The 21,535-nt window shown below is 44.1% G+C and overlaps 1 protein-coding gene and 1 pseudogene across 2 annotated transcripts in view; one reads left to right on the top strand and one right to left on the bottom strand.

Moving 5' to 3' along the window:
- Window positions 1–14,144: 14,144 nt before the first annotated feature.
- On the bottom strand, window positions 14,145–14,638 carry LOC115861055 (small ribosomal subunit protein eS26 pseudogene; annotated as a pseudogene).
- Window positions 14,639–18,665: 4,027 nt separating this feature from the next.
- The window catches only part of LOC115861229 (integrin alpha-M), a 36,318-nt gene continuing 33,448 nt past the window's right edge, over window positions 18,666–21,535 (top strand). Inside the window, exons 1-2 of one of the 2 annotated variants that reach the window (XM_030871816.2) lie at window positions 18,666–18,806; window positions 19,799–19,904. In XM_030871816.2, coding sequence (XP_030727676.2) covers window positions 18,779–18,806; window positions 19,799–19,904 — 134 coding nt within the window. In that variant the 5' untranslated portion in view covers window positions 18,666–18,778. The remainder of the gene's footprint in view (window positions 18,807–19,798; window positions 19,905–21,535) is intronic. The other variant, XM_030871818.2, reaches the window with a different exon arrangement.

The raw sequence follows: 21,535 nt of genomic DNA, 5'->3' as shown, positions 1-21,535 counted from the left end.
ATCCACTACTTTGTTTTATTTTTTAGATTCCAGAAAAGGTACGTTTTTTAAAAAATTAAGAAGAAAATTTTTTGGCTGCGATGGGTCTTTGCTGCTGTGCACAAAGTTGCTGCGCAACTTTCTCTAGTTGCGGGGAGCGGGGGCTACTCTTTGCTGAGGTGCGCGGGCTTCTCATTGTGGTGGCTTCTCTTTGTTGCAGAGCACGGGCTCTAGGTGCGCAGGCTTCAGTAGTTGTGGCACGTGGCCTCTAGAGTGCAGGCTCTGTAGTTGTGGTGCACGGGCTTAGTTGCTCCACGGCATGTGGGATCTTCCCAGACCAGGGCTTGAACCTGTGTCTCCTGAATTGGCAGGCAGATTCTTAACCACTCTGCCACCAGGGAAGTTCCAGGTGCATTTTTTTTCATTTTTTCCCCCAGTTTTATTGAGGTATAATGATAAATAAAAATTATATATGTTTACAGGGTACAATGTGGTGCTTTGATATATGTATACATTGTGAAATGATTAACCAGATTCAAGGTAACTAACACATCCATCATCTCATATAGTCATCTTTTTTTTTTTTGTGGTGAGAATGTTTAAGATCTACTCTCTTAGCAAATTTCAAGTATACAAGATCGTTTTATTAGCTGCAATTACCACACTGTACACAAAATCTCCAGCACTTAGTTATCTTGCATAATTGAAACTTTCTACAAAGGGCAGTACATTATTAAGCCAGTCACCTTAGTGAGTGACTGGACCTTAATCCAGAGGGAAAACTCTGGGAAATGATGAAAAACACATACTTCACAATTATCCCACCTAAGGTGTGAGGGAGATGGGATACTGATATACCAACTTCTGAAAGTAATTGGTTGAAAGCTGCTTTGGAGATGGGGTGGGTATTGATCTTTCTGCACTTCTAGCTTATGGGGTGTGGGCCTACCAGCCATCTGGAAGTTGACCAGCAGGGTATGAGGGTGTTAGGATCTGAGGGATTTGAGGGCAGGATGCTGACAGTGTCTGCTACACTCCCCAAATAGAATGTAAGGTCCACGAGGGCAAGAGCTTCATGTGTTTTGCTTATTTCTAGATCTTCAAGGCCTGGCACATAATAGTTGCTTAATACATAGTATTTTGATGACTAAATGAATGAGTGAAGAATTCATGGATTCAATTGCAAGGGTCTAGCAAGAGACTAAGCAAACTACAGTAGTAGGTACTGTGGAAGCTAAATGCTTCAGGCAAACGAGCCTCATTGTGTATGGAAAAGGGAAAGCGAGAAGTACCCTGATAGTAGTTAAGAGAAACTTGAGAACAATTCAGTTCAGCAAAATCATGGAATTCAAATGAAATGACACGAAATCACTGGGTCCTTAATAATGCCACCGAGCAGCTGGATACCCAGCTTTGGAGACACCCTCTTGTTTTGTTCTGTGATATGATACATTGACTATTGCTTGAATTGGGATCTCTATTAATTTGTAGCCCAAAGCGTCCCAACAGATATAAACTCTGTTGTAAAAACTTGGTGTATAATTACATGACTTTTATGTGCCTCAGTTTCTTCATCTGCAAGATGGGGATAATAATATCTTCGTAGTATTTCTGTGAAGATTAGATGAGTTAACACATGCAAAGCACTTAGAGCTGTGCCTGGCACAGGGCAAATGCTCATACAATGTCAATTGTTGTTAGTGTTTTATTATTATTACTTTAAAATATAATATGTTATTATTACTGTGCATTAACTATTTGTTCTAAGTTCTTACAATATTCAATTTTCAAAATTAGGCATTTTTAGTTGTATTTTTGATATTTTCTATTTTTCACCTTAATGTAACATGATCAGAGAATATGGCGTGTATCATTTCTGCCTTTCTTTTTTTTTTTGCCATGCCTCAAGGCTTGTGGGATTTTAGTTCCCCAACCAGGGATTGAACCCGGGTCATGGCAGTGAAAGCACCAAGTCCTAACCACTGACTGGACCACCAGGAAGTTCCCTATTTCTGCCCTTGTGTGGCATAAAATTGGAATGGTTTTCGCAAAATGTGCTTTAGTGCTTAAAAAACTATATCCTATTTCTTTTTTTTTTTTTTTTTTGCGGTACCTGGGCCTCTCACTGTTGTGGCCTCTCCCGTTGCGGAGCGCAGGCTCAGCGGCCATGGCTCACGGGCCCAGCCGCTCCGCGGCATATGGGATCTTCCAGGAACAGGGCACGAACCCGTGTCCCCTGCATTGGCAGGCGGACTCTCAACCACTGCGCCACCAGGGAAGCCCTATATCCTATTTCTGAAAGTTAATCTTCCACATATATCTATTAATGCTACCTTATTAGTTGTTTTGTTCAGATCCATCACTTAAATCCTATATCTAGAACTGAATCTGAATTTGTTCTCCATTTCTACTTTCTAATGTTTCCAAGATGCACCTCTCCCTCCTGTGTTCTAACTGGACATGATTCCAGCCTTTTCTCAAATTCCAGTTTGTTTCTAGACTCAGTGCTTTAACTCTGAGACCTTTCTACTCTCTACCCTCAAAATAACCTTCATTATAAAGATTCTGCAAAAATAAACCCAGTCCGTGGCTTTTCTAACCCCACTGATGGGTCCCCTTTTAAACCCCACTTCCTCTTGCTCTGTCTGTGAGCAGGAAGTGTCTGAAACCAGATGTTCCTCTTTTCTGGACACTGTCAAATCCAGCCTCCTTCCCTCCCCTGACCATGGCCATGACACTCAGCTTTTGGCCACATGATTGCTCCAGTTTTATGTTGCAATGGTTCTTACACTTTTCTATCCACAGGGTAATTTTTTGAGAGTGAAAACCACTATGGAACCACCTACTATAGCTTACCTAGGCTTCGTTGGCATATTTATGACCAGGAAAAGGAGTTTTTCAATGTGAACTAAGGAGCTGGGAGCGAGACCCGTCCTGCAATAATATCTTTGGTTCGTCTCTCCACTCCTTCCTTCTTTGCTCCCTAGACCAGTGGAAGTCATTTTTTGTCTTGCCCAGAGCTGAACTTTCCATTACTTATTTATTCCATTGGTATTTGCTAAGCTCCTTTCACATGGCATGTACCATGCTCAGTCCTGAGAATATAAATTGGGTAATTCAAAATTGTTGCCTTCACAGACTCACAGGTATAGAGAACAAACTAGTGGTTACCAGTGGGGAGAAGGGGGAGGGGCGATATAAGGGTAGGGGAGTGGGAGGTACAAACTACTGGGCGTGAGATAGGCTCTAAGGATGAATTGTACAACACAGGGAATATAGCCAGCATTTTGTAGTGACTGTAAATGGAGTGTAACCTTTAAAGACTGTATAAAAAATAAAAATTAAAAAATTGCCTTCAATAAACAATAGTGGAAAAAATAACGTCTTAAACCCTTAACGAGATCCCAGTGTGAGGACTCTTAATAGAGCTGTATGGAAGACAGCCTGGGTCTGAGTAGGAAAATCAAAGCAGGCAGGAGTTTCTGAGGATGACAAAGAGAAGCAGAAGAAAGGCATTCTAGACATGTTCCATGGTAGGTTGAACTAGTTATCTAAAGCTTCATAACAAATGGCCCCAGACTTAGTGGCTTAAAATAACAATGATCATTGTTGGTGGAAATGCAAAATGGTGCAGTCACTTTGTAAGACAGTTTGGTAATTTCTTACAAAACTAAACATACTCTTACTGCATGAATCCAGCAACCATGCACCTTGGTGTTCACCCAAAGGAGCTGAAAACTTACGTCCGCACAAAACCCTGCACGTGGACATTTACAGCAGTTTTATTCATAATTGCCAAAACTTGGAAGCAACCAAGATATTTTTCAGGAGAGGAATGGATGAATAAACTGTGGTACATCCAGACAACCGAATGTTATTCATCACGAGCAAGAAATGAGCTACCAAACCATGAAAAGACATGAAGAAACCTTAAATTCATATTATTCAGTGAGAGAAGCCAGTCTGAAAAGGCTGCATACTGTATCATTCCAACTATATGACATTCTGGAAAAGGTAAAACTATGGAGACAGTAAAAATGTCACTGGTGGATGATGTTGATGATTGGGGAGGCTATGCATATATGGGGGTAGGAGGTATATGGGAAATCTTCATACCTTCCCCTCAGTAGTTCTTTTCCACCAGGGTCTCTCTACAGGGTAGCTTGAGTGTCCTCACAGCATGGTGGGTGGCTTCCTCCAGCCTCCAGAGACAGAACCATCCAAGGGAGCAAGACAGAAGCTGAAATGCCTTGGGAGCCACACACCTTCACTTCTGCTCTCTTCTCTTGGTCACACAGGTCAGCCATGATTCAGCGTGGAAGGGGGGCTACACAAGGGTATGAATATTAGGATAGGAAGATTGTTAGGGGCCATCTTGGATGTTGGCTTCCATACAGGGCACGCTAAGTGTAACTGATATATTGTGCTTGGGCTATAAATGATTAGAAATGAATCAAAGGTATTTATGGACTAAATTGTCAGGGCCTAATGAGTTTGGCTTTTAACTGTTGGTGATAAGAAATTATTGAAAGGTTTTGAAGAAGGCACCTAGAAGTCTGAACTCTCTCTTCTTATCCATATTATATGGCAAGAGCTTTCCAATATCTCCAAATAAACCCCCTGATGTTCTCTGCTTCTTCTTTGGGCTGTTCGATACCTCATGTAGATTTACACACACTCTGTCTTTCAGTTTTGTGTTGGACTCCCTTTTAGAAACTGTCTGCGTCATATATCTACTTGGATATTCTTCCACTCTGTAAAACAAAATCTCTGAATCGGTTGGGATGCTTTTGGTTGCAAATGAAAAATTCAACTCAAAATGACTTAAGCAATGAAAAGAATTCATTGAGTCATACAGCTGGAAAGTCCAGAGGTAGAGAGGAGTTCAGCTGTGGTTTGATCCAGAGTTTCACATTTTCAAGTGGGATCTGGCTCTATTTCTGTGATGTGTTGGTTCATCCTCAGGTGGACTTTCTCCACAATAGCAAAAATGGCTCCAGTTGAGTCCAAGGTTTATATTGCACTGGAAAGAGCAAAAGCGTCTTTTTCCTCAGATCCACTGTGATTCGTCTGGTTTAGATCACATGCCCATACTTAAACCCATCACTGAAGTCAAGGGTCTGGAATATACAAATTGTCTTAGTTTAGTCCACATACTTCACCCTCAGACATAGTCCTTCAAATGGGAATTGAAAGTTGCTGAGAAGAGGGAAATTGGACGCAGAGAGGAAACCGCAAGTGTTTAACACAAAATCAAAATTGTGATGTGGTTCATCTAAACAACAGTCACTGAGCCCCAGTCAAAGATAATATTGGGCCCTGGGATAGAGCCATGAATTTGACACAATCCCAGCTCTCTAGTGAAGCAGAGTCTATTATTCCCTGAGAACATAAACTCTCTGAGGGTAGGGATTTTTTTTCCTTTCTTGTTCACATGTATATCTTTAGAGCCCAGAACAGCTCCTGGGACATAATAGGCATGCAGTAAATATCTGTTGAATGAATAGTCTGGGGGAAAGATAGATGTATATGTAATTCACCATACAATATAAGGTCCATTTCTGGTTCTAGGGACTTCGAGAGGATGGGGCTGTGATCTACTGTCTTACTCTTCCTGCTTTCCTCTTCCCTCTTCTGATTGTAGCTCCTCCAGGGTGAGAGACTGGGAGGAAAGAACTGGAGAGAGAACAGAGGGCTCCTCATGTGCCTGGCTGCCTATTGGCTGTCGGAGGTGCCCCTAATCTGACTCGTGTGCGGCTGGGTTCATCTCCTGCTCGTGGTCCTCAGGATCTGAGCTTCAAGGTGTTCCTGGGGGTGATATTTGGCTTTACCATGGCCCCCTTCTCTGCTGAGGAGCCCCTTGGAGGGGGTAATGCCTGCCTTCCTTGGCCTCTCCAGGCGTACCCATTCTCTAACCCTCGTTCCTTCATTTAGAACAACTAAGTCCCCGTTTCTCCCTGTTTCTTGATCTTATTTAAGCCACACAAAACTTTTCTGGAGGAAAGCTCTTATACGTGCAGCCTTTCTTTGAACCCCAAGGCCTGTAAAGCCCTGAATATGGAGGCCCTGAAGCTGGATGTGACAATAATGATACAGCATCAGATCAAGGATCAAGGTTACTTTGTCAAACCGGAGACGTTTCATCCAGAGGATGTTTAGTGTCGTGGCAATGATAACGTGGCAGAGAGAGCTAGTTGTCTCCTAGTATCTGTCTTCCTCTTTTTTCTTTACTAATTCAACTCCAAATTTTAACCATGCACATGGCTACTTAGAATAAAGACTATGTTTCCCAGGCTTCTTTGCCGCCGTGTGTGGTCATGTGACTAAGTTCTGGCCAATGAGATGGGAATGGAAATGACATGTGTAACTTTTGGGTCACACTCTTAAAGGAAAGAGTCACATCCACATTCTTTATTTTTCCTGCCAGCTGGAGGGTGGACATGGCGGTGGGCCATCTTTGATGGGCTGGATGAGAACAGTACCTTGGGATGACAAAGCAACTTGCTAGAAGGAGTCGGGCTTTCCAACACTGTGGAGCCTCTCTACCTCCCTGGACTGTCAGCAGGACAGTCTAGCTTAAGCCTCTAAGATTTTGGGTCCTATGACAGCAGTTGAACCTCACCCTCGACTAATACAAATTACCATTTGTTGGGCATATCCTATATGCTAGCCACTGTGCTAAGCTCTTCCACATACATTATTTAACTTAATCCTTACAAGTTTTTGATTGTTGTTACGTAGTGCATCAGTTAGGGCATTCTGGGCAAAAATAACAGAAACAGACTCTAGCTAACAAGTAAAAAATGGAATTTACTGGAAGGAAATAGAGTGGCTTAAAGAATGGAAGAGAGGGTTGAAAAACACAGAGAGGACAGAAACCATGGCTTTGGAGGTCCTGCCAAGAGAGAAATAAACCAAACATTAGTTTTCTACCCTTGCATCACTGTGCTCAAAATTCAAACTAAATATAGAGTCCACTTTGCCTAGCTTTGGGCAAGAGGCTACTCATTTAGTTAAGAAAAGGTAAGGCACCTTAACTTACCTTGATTTATTGTCTCACCAGGACTGTATACAATGGTGGGGAGGTAGCTGGCCAACAGGAAATTGACTGTTATTAGTAAAAGAAGGGGGGAATGAATGCTGAGTGGCCTAAAAACAACCAATGTCCACTATTGTTAAGTAACATGATCTCTAATTATATTATAAGGAAAATGAGGCTCAGAGAAGTGAGTTAACTTGCCCAAAGTCATACAGCTAGAAGAAAGCAGAGCTAGTAACTGAACCAAGGTCAACCGCCATACTCTTAACCATGACGCCATGTAGCTTCCAGTGATTGACTCTGACCAATGTTTATGTTTATGACCAACCTTTATGTTTCACTTTCCACAGAGCACTTCTGTGCCCAGTTGGCTTTCTGCTGACTGATGCTGCTTTGAAGAGAGTGTAAAGATGGATCTAATGGGATCCCTTTTCTCTGTTGATTCTTGGACCTATTTGGCCACAAATTGGGGGCACGCTTTAACTTCAAGTTTAAAAAACTTGAAGTTGGGATTGTTGGAAAATCACGGACACCTGGTTGTCACTCCTACAACCTGCTTCACCCTCCACACCGCCCACAGGTTGCAAGTGGTTCAGACAGCGATCAGTGGGCCTCTGGTGTATGAACACCTTCCTCTCTTCTTGTGCTTTGGGAAGAACAAACCCCTAATTGCCTGGATCCTTTAAATCCACCCACTTCTCACATATTAATCGTGAGAAGAACTGCTGTAATCCCTGCAGGGTTGATTATCTGCAAGGGATAGAGACCTGCCTGAATTTCTGCAAGAAAATGGGGGCTTGGTGTGAAGATACATGGGGCTCAGGTGTGAGGACGTGTGTTCTGGGGGACTAAGCACCCCCAGAACCAGGCTGCTCTTCACCCCTCTCTCAGAGGCTGTGCCGCTCCCTCACATCTCTGCTCCTCTCTGTGAATAGACTCCAATTCCCTTTTTGTTACCTCCACTCCTTCGAAATTTAGTTTGCCCAAAGCATCACTTCCGCATTCTGGAAAGGGGGAGGGGGGAGAAGGGAACATCGATGGTCAAGGAGGGGCAGTGTCAGCCCTCTGTCCATCAAGGCTTTCCTTTACATCTCATTGGTCAGAATGGGGTCACATGACCACTCCTCGCTGTGAGACAGGTTGGGAAAACCTGTAAACAGCTTTTCCAGTTCCTATTGGAGAGACAGACAGAATAATGAGTGGAGGTGGAAGTCAGACCAACCTGCCCGGGGGTGTTGAGACAAAAATTTATAAAATGGCTTGAAACTATAAAGCTTTCTGCAAACATTGGCTTCAAAATAGAATGCATGTAGTACCACCCATTTGGAGAGTCATTTGGCAGTGAGTAGGAAGGGTCCCAAAGTGTGCATCATCTTAGCCCCAGTCATTTCATCTTAAAAGTTCTATCTGGGGACTTCCCTGGTGGCCCAGTGGGTAAGACTCTGTGCTCCCAATGCAGGGGGCCCAGGTTCGATCCCTGGTGGGGGAACTAGATCCCACATGCATGCTGCAACTAAGAGTCCGTATGCCGCAACTAAGAGCCCACATGCTGCAACAAAGATCCCGTATGCCGCAATGAAGATCCTGTGTGCCGCAACTAAGACCCAGCACAGCCAAAATAAATATAAAATGTTTTAAAAAATTATATCTGAAGAAAAGAATTGCAAAGAGCTGTGTGTAGAAAGTTGTTTAATGCAGTATTGCCTAAAATAGTCAAACACTAAAATTTCTCAACTTAATGGAATATTTTATACCATTAGAATATCCCTGTAGAGCTTGCGATGAACACACACACACTATTATATATAAGATAGATAACCAACAAGGACCTACTGTATAGCACAGGGAACTCTATCAATATTCTGTGATAACCTACCTATATGAGAAAAGAATCTAAAAAATAATGAATATATGTATATGTATAACTGAATCACTTTCCTGTACACCTGAAACTAACACAACATTGTAAATCAACTATACCCTAATAAACTTTTAAAAATAAAGTCTTGGAAAGCTACATGAAATATTTGTGCTAAAATGTTATATGACAAAACCATAGTACAGAATCAAACCTATCCTATCATGACAAGTTTGTAAATAGTATCTGTGCAGAAAAGCTGATATATTATGGTCGTGGGACTCTGTGTTGTTTTTTCTTGTTTTCTTTAGTATTGTCATAATACTGTTTGCATAGCTCATACAATTGGGAGAAAGAAATACAATTACAGTGGCTTCCTAGGCCTGCCCCAACTTCTTAGGGGTTGAACAGTCAGATATCTTAGGACACATCAGACTCACGCTCCAGAAGAACCTGGCTTGTGGGGTTGGGGAGAGGCGGTTGCCCTTTTACATTTGCGTCTACCCCCCTCACCCCAGAAGCAAAATAATCTGCTCAAAAGAGCTTCTGGTTCTTCTCCTCCCCTGACAGAAGCACAACTTCCTCCCCGTCCTATTCCAGGAATTAGTAGTTTTCTCCTCTGTTCTGCTCAGGTCAGATCCTGAGCTACTTCTGCTTTCAAGGATGGGAAGCAGGGGAAGTATTTCAGGGGTGGTGGCAGTGCACATCTGACCCTGCCCTGTGACTGACCTCTGGCCAACCATGTTCTTAGTACGATTTTGGTGGAAACGCCCAAGACACCCATCAAGCCTGTGGTAGGAATTTTTCTCTGATCTGCCTGACATTTGGCTCCCTGCTTGGACAACTGAGGGAGCAGGTGGAAAAGTCTAGAATGCTTCCAACTGAGTGACAGGCAACTCTGATGCCAATATACCATTTATGTGTCATTGGGGTCATGCCAGCCATATCATGGTCAGCCCAAGACACAGTGGGTCAAATAGTTATAGCTAATGTTGACTGAATATTCACTACGTGCACTCTGACATCTATTATCTCATTTAATCATCACAACAACCCCAAGGGGTGAGTACTATTATTACCATCATTCCCCAGTTGAGGACAACGGGGTCCAGAGAGTAACTTGCTCAAGGTCCCAGGCTTATAGAGCTAGGATTTTAACCCCCCAAGTCTGGCCCCAGGCATCAAAGGCTTAACCAGATTGTTGAGGATAACATTCAAGTGGAACTTTCCTTGGCAATTCAGTGTAATGGAAAAACAATATTTTGTTGTTGGTACTTCCCAGAACCTTCTTAGGAGGGTTGATCCTGTGAGGCAATTGCCTTTGAATGTGGTATGTCAGGCAAATTGGAGGGGTTTAGACAGAGGTAAGTTGTCTGGCTAGGTGAGGGAAAAGAGATTTGGAGAGATGGGTCTGAGAGATTGTGGTGGGGATAGAGGAGCCTTGATCCTGGGTGCTGCACGGGGCAACAGGAGATGGAGACCCTGCTACCTTCTTTCTCTTGAGAGCAAAGCCAGGAAAGTTTGGGAGAAGAAACACGGCAGAGAGGATTTGTAAGGCTGAGCATGGAGAATCATTTGATAGCAAACCCACTTGTTTGAAGGAGGTGAGGGAGTGACCCATGCAAAGATCTGGGGCAAAAATACTCCAATCAGAGGGAAGAGCCGATGTGCTGGACTTGAAGAACTGCAAGGAGGCCAATGTGGCTGGAGTGGGGGGAGCAAGGGCTCAAAGAGAAGGAGAGGCAAGGGTGGAGGCTGGGACGACAGATCACGCAGGGCCTGGCAGGTTATGGAAAGACTGGCTTGGACTCTCAGCGAGGTGAGGAGACTTTGTAAGCTTTGGAGCAAAGGAATAATATATGCCTTGTGTTTTGAAAGGCTCCCTCTAGCTACGATGTTGAAAACTGACTTTGTGTTGTTGGAGGGAAATAGAGAAGCAGTGGGGCACAGACAAGGTCTAAGGCTCCATTCCAGGTGGGACAATGGTGGCTTCCACAATTTTGGTAACAGTGGAGTTGGTAAGGAGGGGTTATATTTTTGGACATATTTGAAGGTAGAGCCGTAGGATTTCCTTATGACTTTCAGTCTGAGTGACTCTAAGTGTTACTGACCAGGGTTTTTGGCCTTCCCCAATCAACTGAAATTGAGAAGAGGCCAGTGAGGAACTTCAGGCAAGTCTGTATTGGGGTTCCTGCAGCTGTAGGAGGGGGTAAAAACAAGTAACAGGTTTCCTTGCTCGCTCCCCGAAGGGGGTGGGGATGAGCCAGCTCTTTATATGGGGCGAGGGTAGGGGTGTGTCCAGGGGGTGGGGTTGGAGGCGTGGCTTAGGTGGTTTGCCCACACCTTAGGTGGTGTTGACTGCAGGGGGCATGTGCAGTACCCTGTTTTAGCTCCCTTTTCTTCAGAAGTGGCAGTTGCGTTTGTTTTTTTTTTTTTTGGTCTTTTTGTATCTTTTGTCCAGAATTTGCCCCAACTGCGCATGCATGCAGTTATAGCCCCTTACAGTTTCTTTGTATTTTGTTGCTCAAGGAGACATTTGTCTGGATGCAAGCATTACAGCACTGCAGCAAAGAGTCCCAGGCGCCAGCCTGTCTCACAGGGACACTACTGCCACTGATTGAAAGTGGGGGAATAGCGCTGCCATGGTGCCCCCAGCCACCTGGCACTACCACATGGGCCACACAGGCAAAGGCTTGAACCACAGCTTGTCTGAGTTTCAGCAGAACGTCTGTGATCTTCCTGGAACAGAGGATGAGGAGCTGCTCGGGGGCCACCCCCTGCTCACCTCCTACGTCCCTTAGGAGGGCCTCAGGAGTCATGACTCATGTCCCAGGTTCTGATTATGCATGAGGCTCTCTGCCTCACCCACCGCCCCCTGCCCCCCCAGCAGAGCTCCAGATTAAAACTGCTTTGTCTCTTAGTCTAGGATATAGCCTCCCTTTTTTGGTATCGTCCTTTTTGTTGTGTAGGACGACTATGGAAGGATTGGTTTTGCTGTCTATGTAAGTAATAAACTGTATGGACCTAACAGTGGCTCATTGTAACTTTACCGGTGGAATCAGTTGTGCCTTGGCCTAGCCTTGTCTCATGCGCTAGAGGCTGAGATGGGCCCAGATGAGGGGAGCATAACTGGGAGTGATCAGGAGTTCAGGTCTAGACATCTTGGTTTGCGGAGCTTGTCAGACATGGGGCGAGCCATTGGCTATCCGAGTCTGGAGCTCAGGAGAGGTCTGGGTTGGAGACAGAAACCGAGGATTAGCAACATATGGGTGATGTTTATAGCCCTGAGCCCACCCAAAGACAGGAGTAGATAAAAAAAGAGGCCCAAGGACTGAGCTCTGGAATCCTCCTTACCAGGTTGGGGAGAAAAGGAGGGATTGGCCAAAGAACCTGGAAGGAGAGATGGAGGTGAAGGAGAAGCAGGTGAGTGAGGGTCCTTGGAAGCCAGTATACAAATTAATCCCTGGAAGGAGTGGGCAAATGTGAAAAGCTGCTCTGGAATCCCTTAAGATGAAGATTGCAAACCAGTTCTTGGAGCTAACCACTTATCCTTGGTGACAGTGATGAAAAAAGTTTTGGGGAAGTGGAGGCTGGGGTGGGGCAAAGGCTGGAATGGAATGGGTTCAAGGGAGAGTGGGAAGGGCAGACCTGGGCACAGCAAATACAGACAACTGGTCTGGAATTTGCTTTGCAAAAGTGACACAAAAAAATGGGGCAGTGGTTGGTGGAGGAAGTGGGATCAGATAAAGTTTGTTTGCTTTTTCATTAAAAGAAATATATTAATTCTGGTGGGAATATCAGATTTTTGTATATACACCAGTATTGGTTTTATGTATTTGGTTTTATGTATTTATTCCAGAACTAACACCTTACCTTTGCTTATCTGACTTTAAGGTAGTGCTGTGATATGGCATGTCTGGCTATGGAATGGAGTTATGTAATAAGGTATGCTTCATAGTTTTTTAGGCTATTCTTGTGTGTTTTCTGCTCCAGGTGATTTTTAGAATCAGCTTGTCAAATTCGATAATAATCCTGTTGGGTGAGGTTACACTGAATTACTGAGTAATCTGACGGAGAACTGATATCTTTATAATGTTGAGCCTTGTCACCCATGAATATGGCATCTCTCTCTATTCTTTTTTTTTTTTTTTTGCGGTACGCGGGCCTCTCACTGTCGTGGCCTCTCCCGTTGCGGAGCACAGGCTCCGGACGTGCAGGCTCAGCGGCCATGGCTGACGGGCCCAGCCGCTCTGCGGCATGTGGGATCTTCCCGGACCGGGGCACGAACCCGTGTCCCCTGCATCGGCAGGCGAACTCTCAACCACTGCGCCACCAGGGAAGCCCTCTCTATTCTTTTATGTCCTTTAGGAAAGACTAATAGCTTAAAAAATAAATAGTTCACACATATTTCATGTTAGATTTATGCTTACGTGTTTTATAGCTTTTTGGTGCTACGAATGGTGTTTTTCCTATTATATTTTCTAATCAGAAAATTAGTCTTAGCTGAACAAGAAATGGATTAGATTTTTATATGTTGATCTTGCTGAATAAGATTAGTTCTAACAAGTTATCACTTAATGGTGTTGGATTTTCATACTATCTGCAAATGATGACTTTTTTGCCCATTGAATCTGCCTCAAGTAGGAAATAGGGTTATGATTCGAGGTTTCTGCTGCCCATCATTTTTGCCCTTGGGGAGGAAACAAAAGTTTCTTCTCTTTGAAGTGGTTTTCCACAGAGTGGGGCTGTGGGTTCTGGATACCCTAATTTACTCAGACTCAGAAAGAAGACAATTGCTCTGGGGTGATACGTAACACTGGAATCTTGCATTACACTGACTTGGGTAGAAAACAGATGGGTAGTAAAAAAAAATTTGACAAATATAGGAAAGTAAAATTTCCTTCTAAAAGCTTATTTTAAACTCTTTTCAGTAAATGGAACTGGAAAATTATTTGTTCATATGGACAAAAATGAAACTGGATTCCCTGTTTCACACTGCACCCAGAAAATTCAACAGTACACAAAGTAAGAAGTTAAATAATGGAAGGAAAAGAAGTAGTTGAGAAGAATATATAGATGAAAAAAATTTTCTAACTCTGGAGGTTTATTAAACAAGTTACAGAAAAGCCTAATAATAAATTTGGCCACATGAAACAAAAGAACTTCTGCACAAGAAAGATGATAATTAGAATTAATAATAGCATCTAACTCATAGTTTGAGCATGAATATCAGAAGAGATTATGTCTGTGAAAGGGACCCGTAAATCACTAAGCAAATGGTGGGGGTTTTTTAAAGTATAATTTCCGTTTTATTGTCTTTCCAGGGGACCGTATTTCTTTAGCCTTTAAGGACTTAGCTCCTTCCGTGGGCTTTGGCGGAGGTCGTGGCGCAGCACCCGCAGGCCTAAATCGGGATGGAGGTGTTTGGTCCTTCCGGGCTACCGGAGAACGACTCCTGACTACCTTGCTGTGAACGGCACAACTCACGCAGTAATGTAGTTTCACATACAGCTTGGGAAGCACATAGGACAGTTCGCGCCAGGAGCTCACTCACCGTCGAAAACACTCGCTTCGGAAATGTCCCTGACGGCTGCGGCCTCTACGATGTTCCAAATGACGAACTTCTTAATGGCCTTATCCTCGGGCACGCATCGGGCACAGCTGGTGCAGCGAATAGGCTGCACGTGGCCGCGCCCCTTTTTGGCACGACCATTATTCCTTCTTTTCCTGGTCGTCTTGGAAGCGAGGAGACGAGAGAGCATGGAGGTTGTTTTTAATCTGACCCAGCAAAGCGCCTTATGCTCTATTTAGATTGATTTGATGTTAGGAACACTGGTTCACTCAAATTATTTCAAGTTTTGAAGATTTTGTAGTTAAGATTCCATGACAGGCATCATAAACGGATGGGTTCTTGACACCTTGGTTCCTACAAGCTTCATGCAACCTGCTCCTGCAAAGCTTGCCATGGGATTGCAGTTAGTGAGGTAGCTGCAGGTAGTGTAGGTAGCTGCTGCAGTGCTAAGAGCTGAAATACACTGAAATTAACCACAGGTCTTTTTTTTTTTTTTTGGTGCATTATAGACTCAGAGCTCCTAAATAGTTACATCAGAGAGATTCTTCTGGTACAATCGCTACCTAGTTGGGGAGGAAGGATTCTTGGTGCTTGCTATCCTGCCCTCTTTCCAGAATTCTCTCTCTGAGGGAGGGGCGGGGGGATCTCTCTTATGAACCAGGCACTCTTCTGTGCACTGGAAATAGAGTGATGAGCAAGACAGACAAGAATCTCTGCTCTCTGGAGCTTATAGACTCTAGCTGGGGAGTCAGACAATAGATAAACTAAATAAATATGCAATATAAGTTCATGTAATAATGAGTGCTATGAAAAAATATCTGAGTATCTGTAGCAGACACTGCAATTGCTCCATTCACGTCCCCTCAGTGTTTATCATTCCCATGCAAGCTGGCCAGGTTTCCAGCTGCCAGTACCTGCCTGCCTGAGGGCTCTCTCTGGCTCCTGGAGCCTTCTCTGCCTGGGTGCAGGGCAAATAGGATGCACCAGAGAAGTAAGGCTTTCCCGGAAAGCAGCCCTCCACGGATAGCTGATGTGAGTTGTGGATAAAAAATCTAGCCCCCTCTCCTCTCAGGTGGATAAGTCTGAGGCATGTTCTACCCTTGGATTTCAGAGTTCCTCAGTGTATTGAGCTCCAATCATCCACAGCAGTAACTTGTGCCATCTCACAGCTTTTATGGGCTCATTTCCTCACCAGTGTTTCCTGGATTACCTCTCAGATAAATTACTTCCACTTGTCTCAGTGTTCATGTACAGGGGAACCCAAGCTAAGCGTTTGTCAAGAGTAGGGGTAGGGGATGGATGGGAGCTTATAGCTAGGTGCCCACCTTGTGGTTACCTGGTCAGGTGCACACCATAGGGTGGGTCATTAAGAAAGGCTCTGGGGGCTGGACAATCTTTCTGAGATATTGCCTATACCTTTAAAGTGGGCCCTTGGTCACTGCTAAGGGAACAGAGGGGCCGTGATATCCGAGCAACTTCCTGTGGTGATCAGAGTGTGAAAGTTTTTTTATCAAAAATAAACCCAGCTTATTTATTTATTTTTGCATTCATTCTTTTCTTTAAAAAATTATTTATTTATTTATTTGGTTGCGCCGGGTCTTAGTTGCAGCACGTGGGTTCCTTAGTTGTGGCATGCAAACTCTTAGTTGCAGCATGCATGTGGGATCTAGTTCCCTGACCAGGGATCGAACCCAGGCCCCCTCCATTGGGAGTGTGGAATCTTAAGCACTGTGCCACCAGGGAAGTCCCACCAGCTTATTTATTAAAATATGTCCCCACACCCTTGTTGGTAGCTTCTCATCCTGATCCAATGGTCTTATTTCTTTTTCCTCAGCCTCCTTTCCTGCTAACAAGAATGGGCCCTTTGTTGTTTAAATTACTTATTGGTGTTTTTCTTTTTTTTCTGATTATAAGCGTCACTTTTTTTTTGTAAAAAAGTTTTAAGTACACAAATATATATAGAAGAAAATTAAAATCACCCTGTGGCAGATTGAAGCTGATCACAAATTCTTTGACACACCTCCCACTGAGACGTGACATCTTTGTTCCCCTCTCTTAGAATGTGGTCGAGCTCTGTGACTGCTTGACCACTAGAATATAGTGGAAGTGACTCTGTGACAGTTTCCAGGTCAACACCTTAAGAGACTGGGAACTTTCAATTCTTATCTCTTGGAATACTTGCTCTTGAAGTCTAACCACTATGCTGTGAGCAGCCCAAGCCACATAGAGAGGCCACATGGAGGTCCTCCAGCTGACAGCTCCAACCGAGCTCCGGGCCTGCTGATGGTACCAACTTCCAGCCATGGGAGTGATCTGTTTTGAAAGTCCAGCCGAGCTGAGCCTTCAAGGACTCCAGCCCCAGTCACCATCTGACTGCAGCCATCTGAGATTCCCTAGTGAGAACTGCTGAGGCTAGGCAATCCACAGCACCATGACACAATGAGAAGCTGCTGTTTTCGACTTGTGGTTGCCAAGGGAGAGGGGATATGGGGCGGGGATGAACTGGGAACCTGAGATTAGCAGATGCAAACTATTCTGTATATGTATAACTGAATTACTTTGTTGTACACCAGAAACTAACACAACATTGTAAATCAACTACACTTCAATAAAATAAATTTTAAAAAAAGAAGTCACCGTTTTATTTGGAGTAGTTTGCTCTGCAGCAATAGAGTAGAACAGACCCATTGTCCTATGATCCAGTGACAACTACTATTAACATTTTGGTTTTCCTACACATACGTATATATATATTTTTTTGCAGTACGCGCGCCTCCCACTGCCGTGGCCTCTCCCGCCACAGAGCCCAGGCTCCGGACGCGCAGGCTCAGCGGCCATGGCTCACGGGCCCAGCCGCTCCGCGGCACGCGGGATCCTCCCGGACTGGGGCATGAACCCGCGTCCCCCGCACCGGCAGGGGGACCCTCAACCACTGCGCCACCAGGGAAGCCCAACACATACGTATTTTTAAACAGGTAATTTTAAAACAAAATGTTCAGAATTTTAATGGAATTTTTTTCAGAGCGCACACATTTCTTTGCTCTGGTTATTAAGAAAGCCGAACTAAGGGCAAGAGAAAATATGTTGGAGAGAGAATGAAAAATGATTGGCTTGGGGAATCACATTAGCAGACACACACAAGTATGGTTTGGTGTTCTATGTAATTTCATGAAGATATGCTGGTGTGTCTTTGAAAACAGCTTGTGCAGACATCTTTGACTGTACTTCTCAGATATTTCTTAGGATAAATTCTTGGAAGTGAAAATTCCAGGGCAAAAGAGTTTGAGGCTTTTTTTTTTTTTGGCTGCGTTGGGTCTTTGTTGTTGTGTGCGGGCTTTCTCTGGTTGCAGCAAGTGGGGGCTACTCTTTGTTGCGGTGTGTGGGCTTCTCATTGCGGTGGCTTCTTTTGCTGCGGAGCATGGGCTCTAGGCCACGGGCTTCAGTAGTTGTGGCTCACGGGCTCTAGAGCGCAGGCTCAGTAGTTGTAGTGCCGGGCTTAGTTGCTCCGCGGCATGAGGGATCTTCCTGGACCAGGGCTCGAACCCGTGTTGCCTGCATTGTCAGGTGGCTTCTTAACCACTACGGCAGCAGGGAAGTCCTGAGGCCGTTTTTTTTTTTTTAAAGCAAAATAATATTTAAAAAGCACCGCGTAGAGGACTTTGCTTGTGGTGCAGTGGTTAAGAATCCACCTGACAATGCAGGCGACACGGGTTCGAGTCCTGGCCCAGGAAGATCCCACATACTGCGGAGCCACTAAGCCTGGCGCCACAACTACTGAAGTCTGTGCGCCTAAAGCGTGTGCTCTGCAACAAGAGAAGCCACCTCACTGAGAAGTCTTTGTGCCGCAACGAAGACCCAACGCAGCCAAAAATAAATACATAAATAAATAAATTTATATTAAAAAAAAGCACCAGGTTTCTCTGTACCTGAGTTGACCTTACTGATGGCCACACAGGAGGATGCTCTGGCTGACAGGTGTTCTCACTTCCCTGGGCAGGAGGGAGGGACATTTTGCAAAGCGTGCTTTCAGGGAGACATGTTCTGAGGGGCAGGTCATAAGTCCATGCTTTGCTGTTCATAATGTTTCTAGAAGCAGGTGGGCAAACAAAGCCACCTATGGGTTGGCGACCCTGATGGTTTGGGCCGGGAGGCTGGGTAGAGGGGGCAGGTCTGGCAGGGCTGTGTGCTCACTGAGCCTTCGTCCTCTTCTTTTGAGTCTCTGACAGACTTCTGCCTCTTACTTCCCTTTTTCGGTCCTTCCTGGCTTTGGTGGCCTCCTTAAAGTGGCTCAGTGGTGCCTGCAGCCTCACGGCTCCTGCTGTCTCCAGCGATGACTCACAGAGTCCTTCTACTAACAGGTGAGCCAGGAGTTGGGGGGCCCTCAGAGTGAGGAGGGGGGGAGTTTTTGGGTTTGTGAGTTTGTGGAGATAAAGGATACAGAATACTTAGGAGTTAGGCTGGGAGAGACAAAGGGGATTGGGGGAAGGTTAAGGGATTCAAGCAGCAGAGTAGAACTAGACCGAGATGCGATGAGCAGAGAAGCTTTGGATAAATGACTCAATTCACGGACTATGCAAGGGGGTTTGGCTGGTCCCTTCTTCACAGAGGAGGAAACTGAGGCCCCGAGAGGTGAAATGACACGTCTAAGTGTGCACAGCAGGTCTTGGCTTCTCTTCTTGGAGTGTTTCTTCTTGGATTCCACCTCACCTCCTCCTATTGGTCTCCTCTTTTCCAAGGACTCAGGTGTAAATGTTTGTTGAATGACTGACTGATCAAAATGACTCAAGTTTTTTTCCCTTTGTATCTGTGTTTTGTGGACGAAGAGCCAGAGAAGGGAAAGAAATGCTTGAAAGTTGCATAGGAAGGAAATTACCTAACTGAGCCTTTAGGAACTTGATTGTTGGGCAAATCAGTGGGGTGGGAACCCAGGGTGGGGCTCAGAGAGGGGCTGAATGCACCTGTTGATGGAAATGATCAATAAACAAGAAAAGAGTTTTCTTTGAGCCAAACTGAGGACTATAGCCCAGGAGACAGCCTCTCAGAGAACTCTGAGGAACTGTTCCGGAGAAGCATGTTTTCAGCACAGTTTTATATCTTGTCAGAACAAAGAACATCAAACAAGTCAGGGATATGTTCCTTCAAGATTAAAAACAAAACAAAACAAACAACAGATCATAGTTGTGGCGCACGGGCTTAGCTGCTCTGCGGCACGTGGGATCTTCCTGGACCAGGGCTCAAACCCATGTCCCCTGGATTCTTAATCACTGCGCCACCAGGGAAGTCCCCAGGCTGCTTTCTTAACTGTCTCCTTCTGTCCTCCTGACTCCCGCCCGCCTTGTTCTCCCTCCAGCCTTGGCCTTATGTCACGGGTTCAACCTGGACACGGAAAAAGCAGTCATCTTCCAAAACAATGCAAGGGGCTTCGGGCAGAGCGTGGTCCAGCTTGAGGGATCCTGGTAAGGGCCACAGGGGGACTCCCTGCTCACGCACTTTCCCTCCAAGGCTTAACATACCTGAAAAAAAAAATCACAATTTCCTTGATTTGTTTTTTTCTTAATTTATCAGAGCTCTAAATTCAAAAGATACAAAAGAGTGTGATAGTAAGAAAGTCTCTTCCTCACTCCGTTCCCCCAATTCCCTCCCTAGCAGGGTCCCTGTTGAACGGTTTCTCGTGTGTTCTTTCAGAGAGATTCTCCAGCGCACAGACCTCCGCGTCATCCCACACACAATTTGTTGCACACATTATACTCAAACTACAACCTGCTGCCTATTTTTGTAAATACATTTTATTGACACTTGGCTACCCCTACTCCCCACTTGTCATTTATTTTTATTATTTTTTATTATTTTCCAATACTTATAAAAATTTTACTGGAGTATAGTTGATTCACAATGTTGCATTAGTTTCGGATGTACAGCAAAGTGATTCAGTTATACATATACATATATTCATTCTTTTTCAGATTCTTTTCCCATATAGGTTATTACAGAAAATCGAGTAGAGTTCCCTGTGCTATACAGTAGGTCCTTGTTGGTTATCTGTTTTATATATAGCAGTGTGTGTGTGTTAATCCCAAGCTCCTAATTTATCTCTCCCCCTCACATTTCCCCTTTGGTAACCATAAGTTTGTTTTTGAAATCTGTGAGTCTGTTTCTGTTTTGTAAATAAGTCCATTTACATCATTTTTCTCTGTGTGACTTAACTTCACTTAGTATGATAATCTCTAGTCATTTATTTTTTAGGGCAGTTTTGGAGCTATAATAGCAGAACAGAGAGTCTGGGACAGAGACTCTATGGCCTGCAAAGCCTAAAATATTTACCTTTACAGAAATAATATTTATGGAAATAATGTTACTTTTCTAGAAGAAAGTTTGCTGGCCTCTGCTCTATACTGTCCTTGGCATTTTTTTAAAATTAATAGAGCTTGCTGATTTTACCAAATAAATGAAAAAAGAGCTTACTTGTTCTTTTTAATGCTTACATCCCATTCCATTATTTGGAAGCACTGTAATTTACATTTATATTACATTTAAATCTCTTTTTAAAATTTATTTATTTATTTATTTATTTAGGCTGCCTGGGTCTTAGTTGCGGCACACGGGATTTTTGTTGCGGCATGTTTAGTTGCGGCATGCAGGATCTTTAATTGCACCATGTGGGCTCTTAGTTGCAGCATGTGGGATCTAGTTCCCCTACCAGGGATTGAACCCGGGCCCCCTGAATTGGGAGCACAGAGTCTTACCCACTGGACCACCAGGGAAGTCCCCAAATCTCTTCTTAATGGACATTAGATTGTTTCCAAACTTTTGCTATATGAACAATGTTGGCATTTTGTACATGTGCAAGTATATTTTGGAAGTAAATTCCTAGGACTAGGATTGCTGGATCCAAGGGTACATGTGCATATGTAATTTTAATAGATTTTTCCAAATTACCCTCTATGAGGGTGGCAACAATTTGCACTCACGCCAGAAGTTTATGCAAACACCTACTTCCCCACCCACTTGCCAACCCAAAATGTTAGCAAACTTATGATCTTTGTAAATTGAACAGGTGAGAAACGGTATCTCAATTTACTTTTAAACT

This window comes from Globicephala melas, chromosome 15, assembly GCF_963455315.2.
Source record: "Globicephala melas chromosome 15, mGloMel1.2, whole genome shotgun sequence".
In the NCBI taxonomy this organism is placed as follows: Eukaryota; Metazoa; Chordata; class Mammalia; order Artiodactyla; family Delphinidae; genus Globicephala; species Globicephala melas.
The sequence above is the reverse complement of the archived record's forward strand: the minus strand, read 5'-3'. Positions and strand labels throughout refer to the sequence as shown.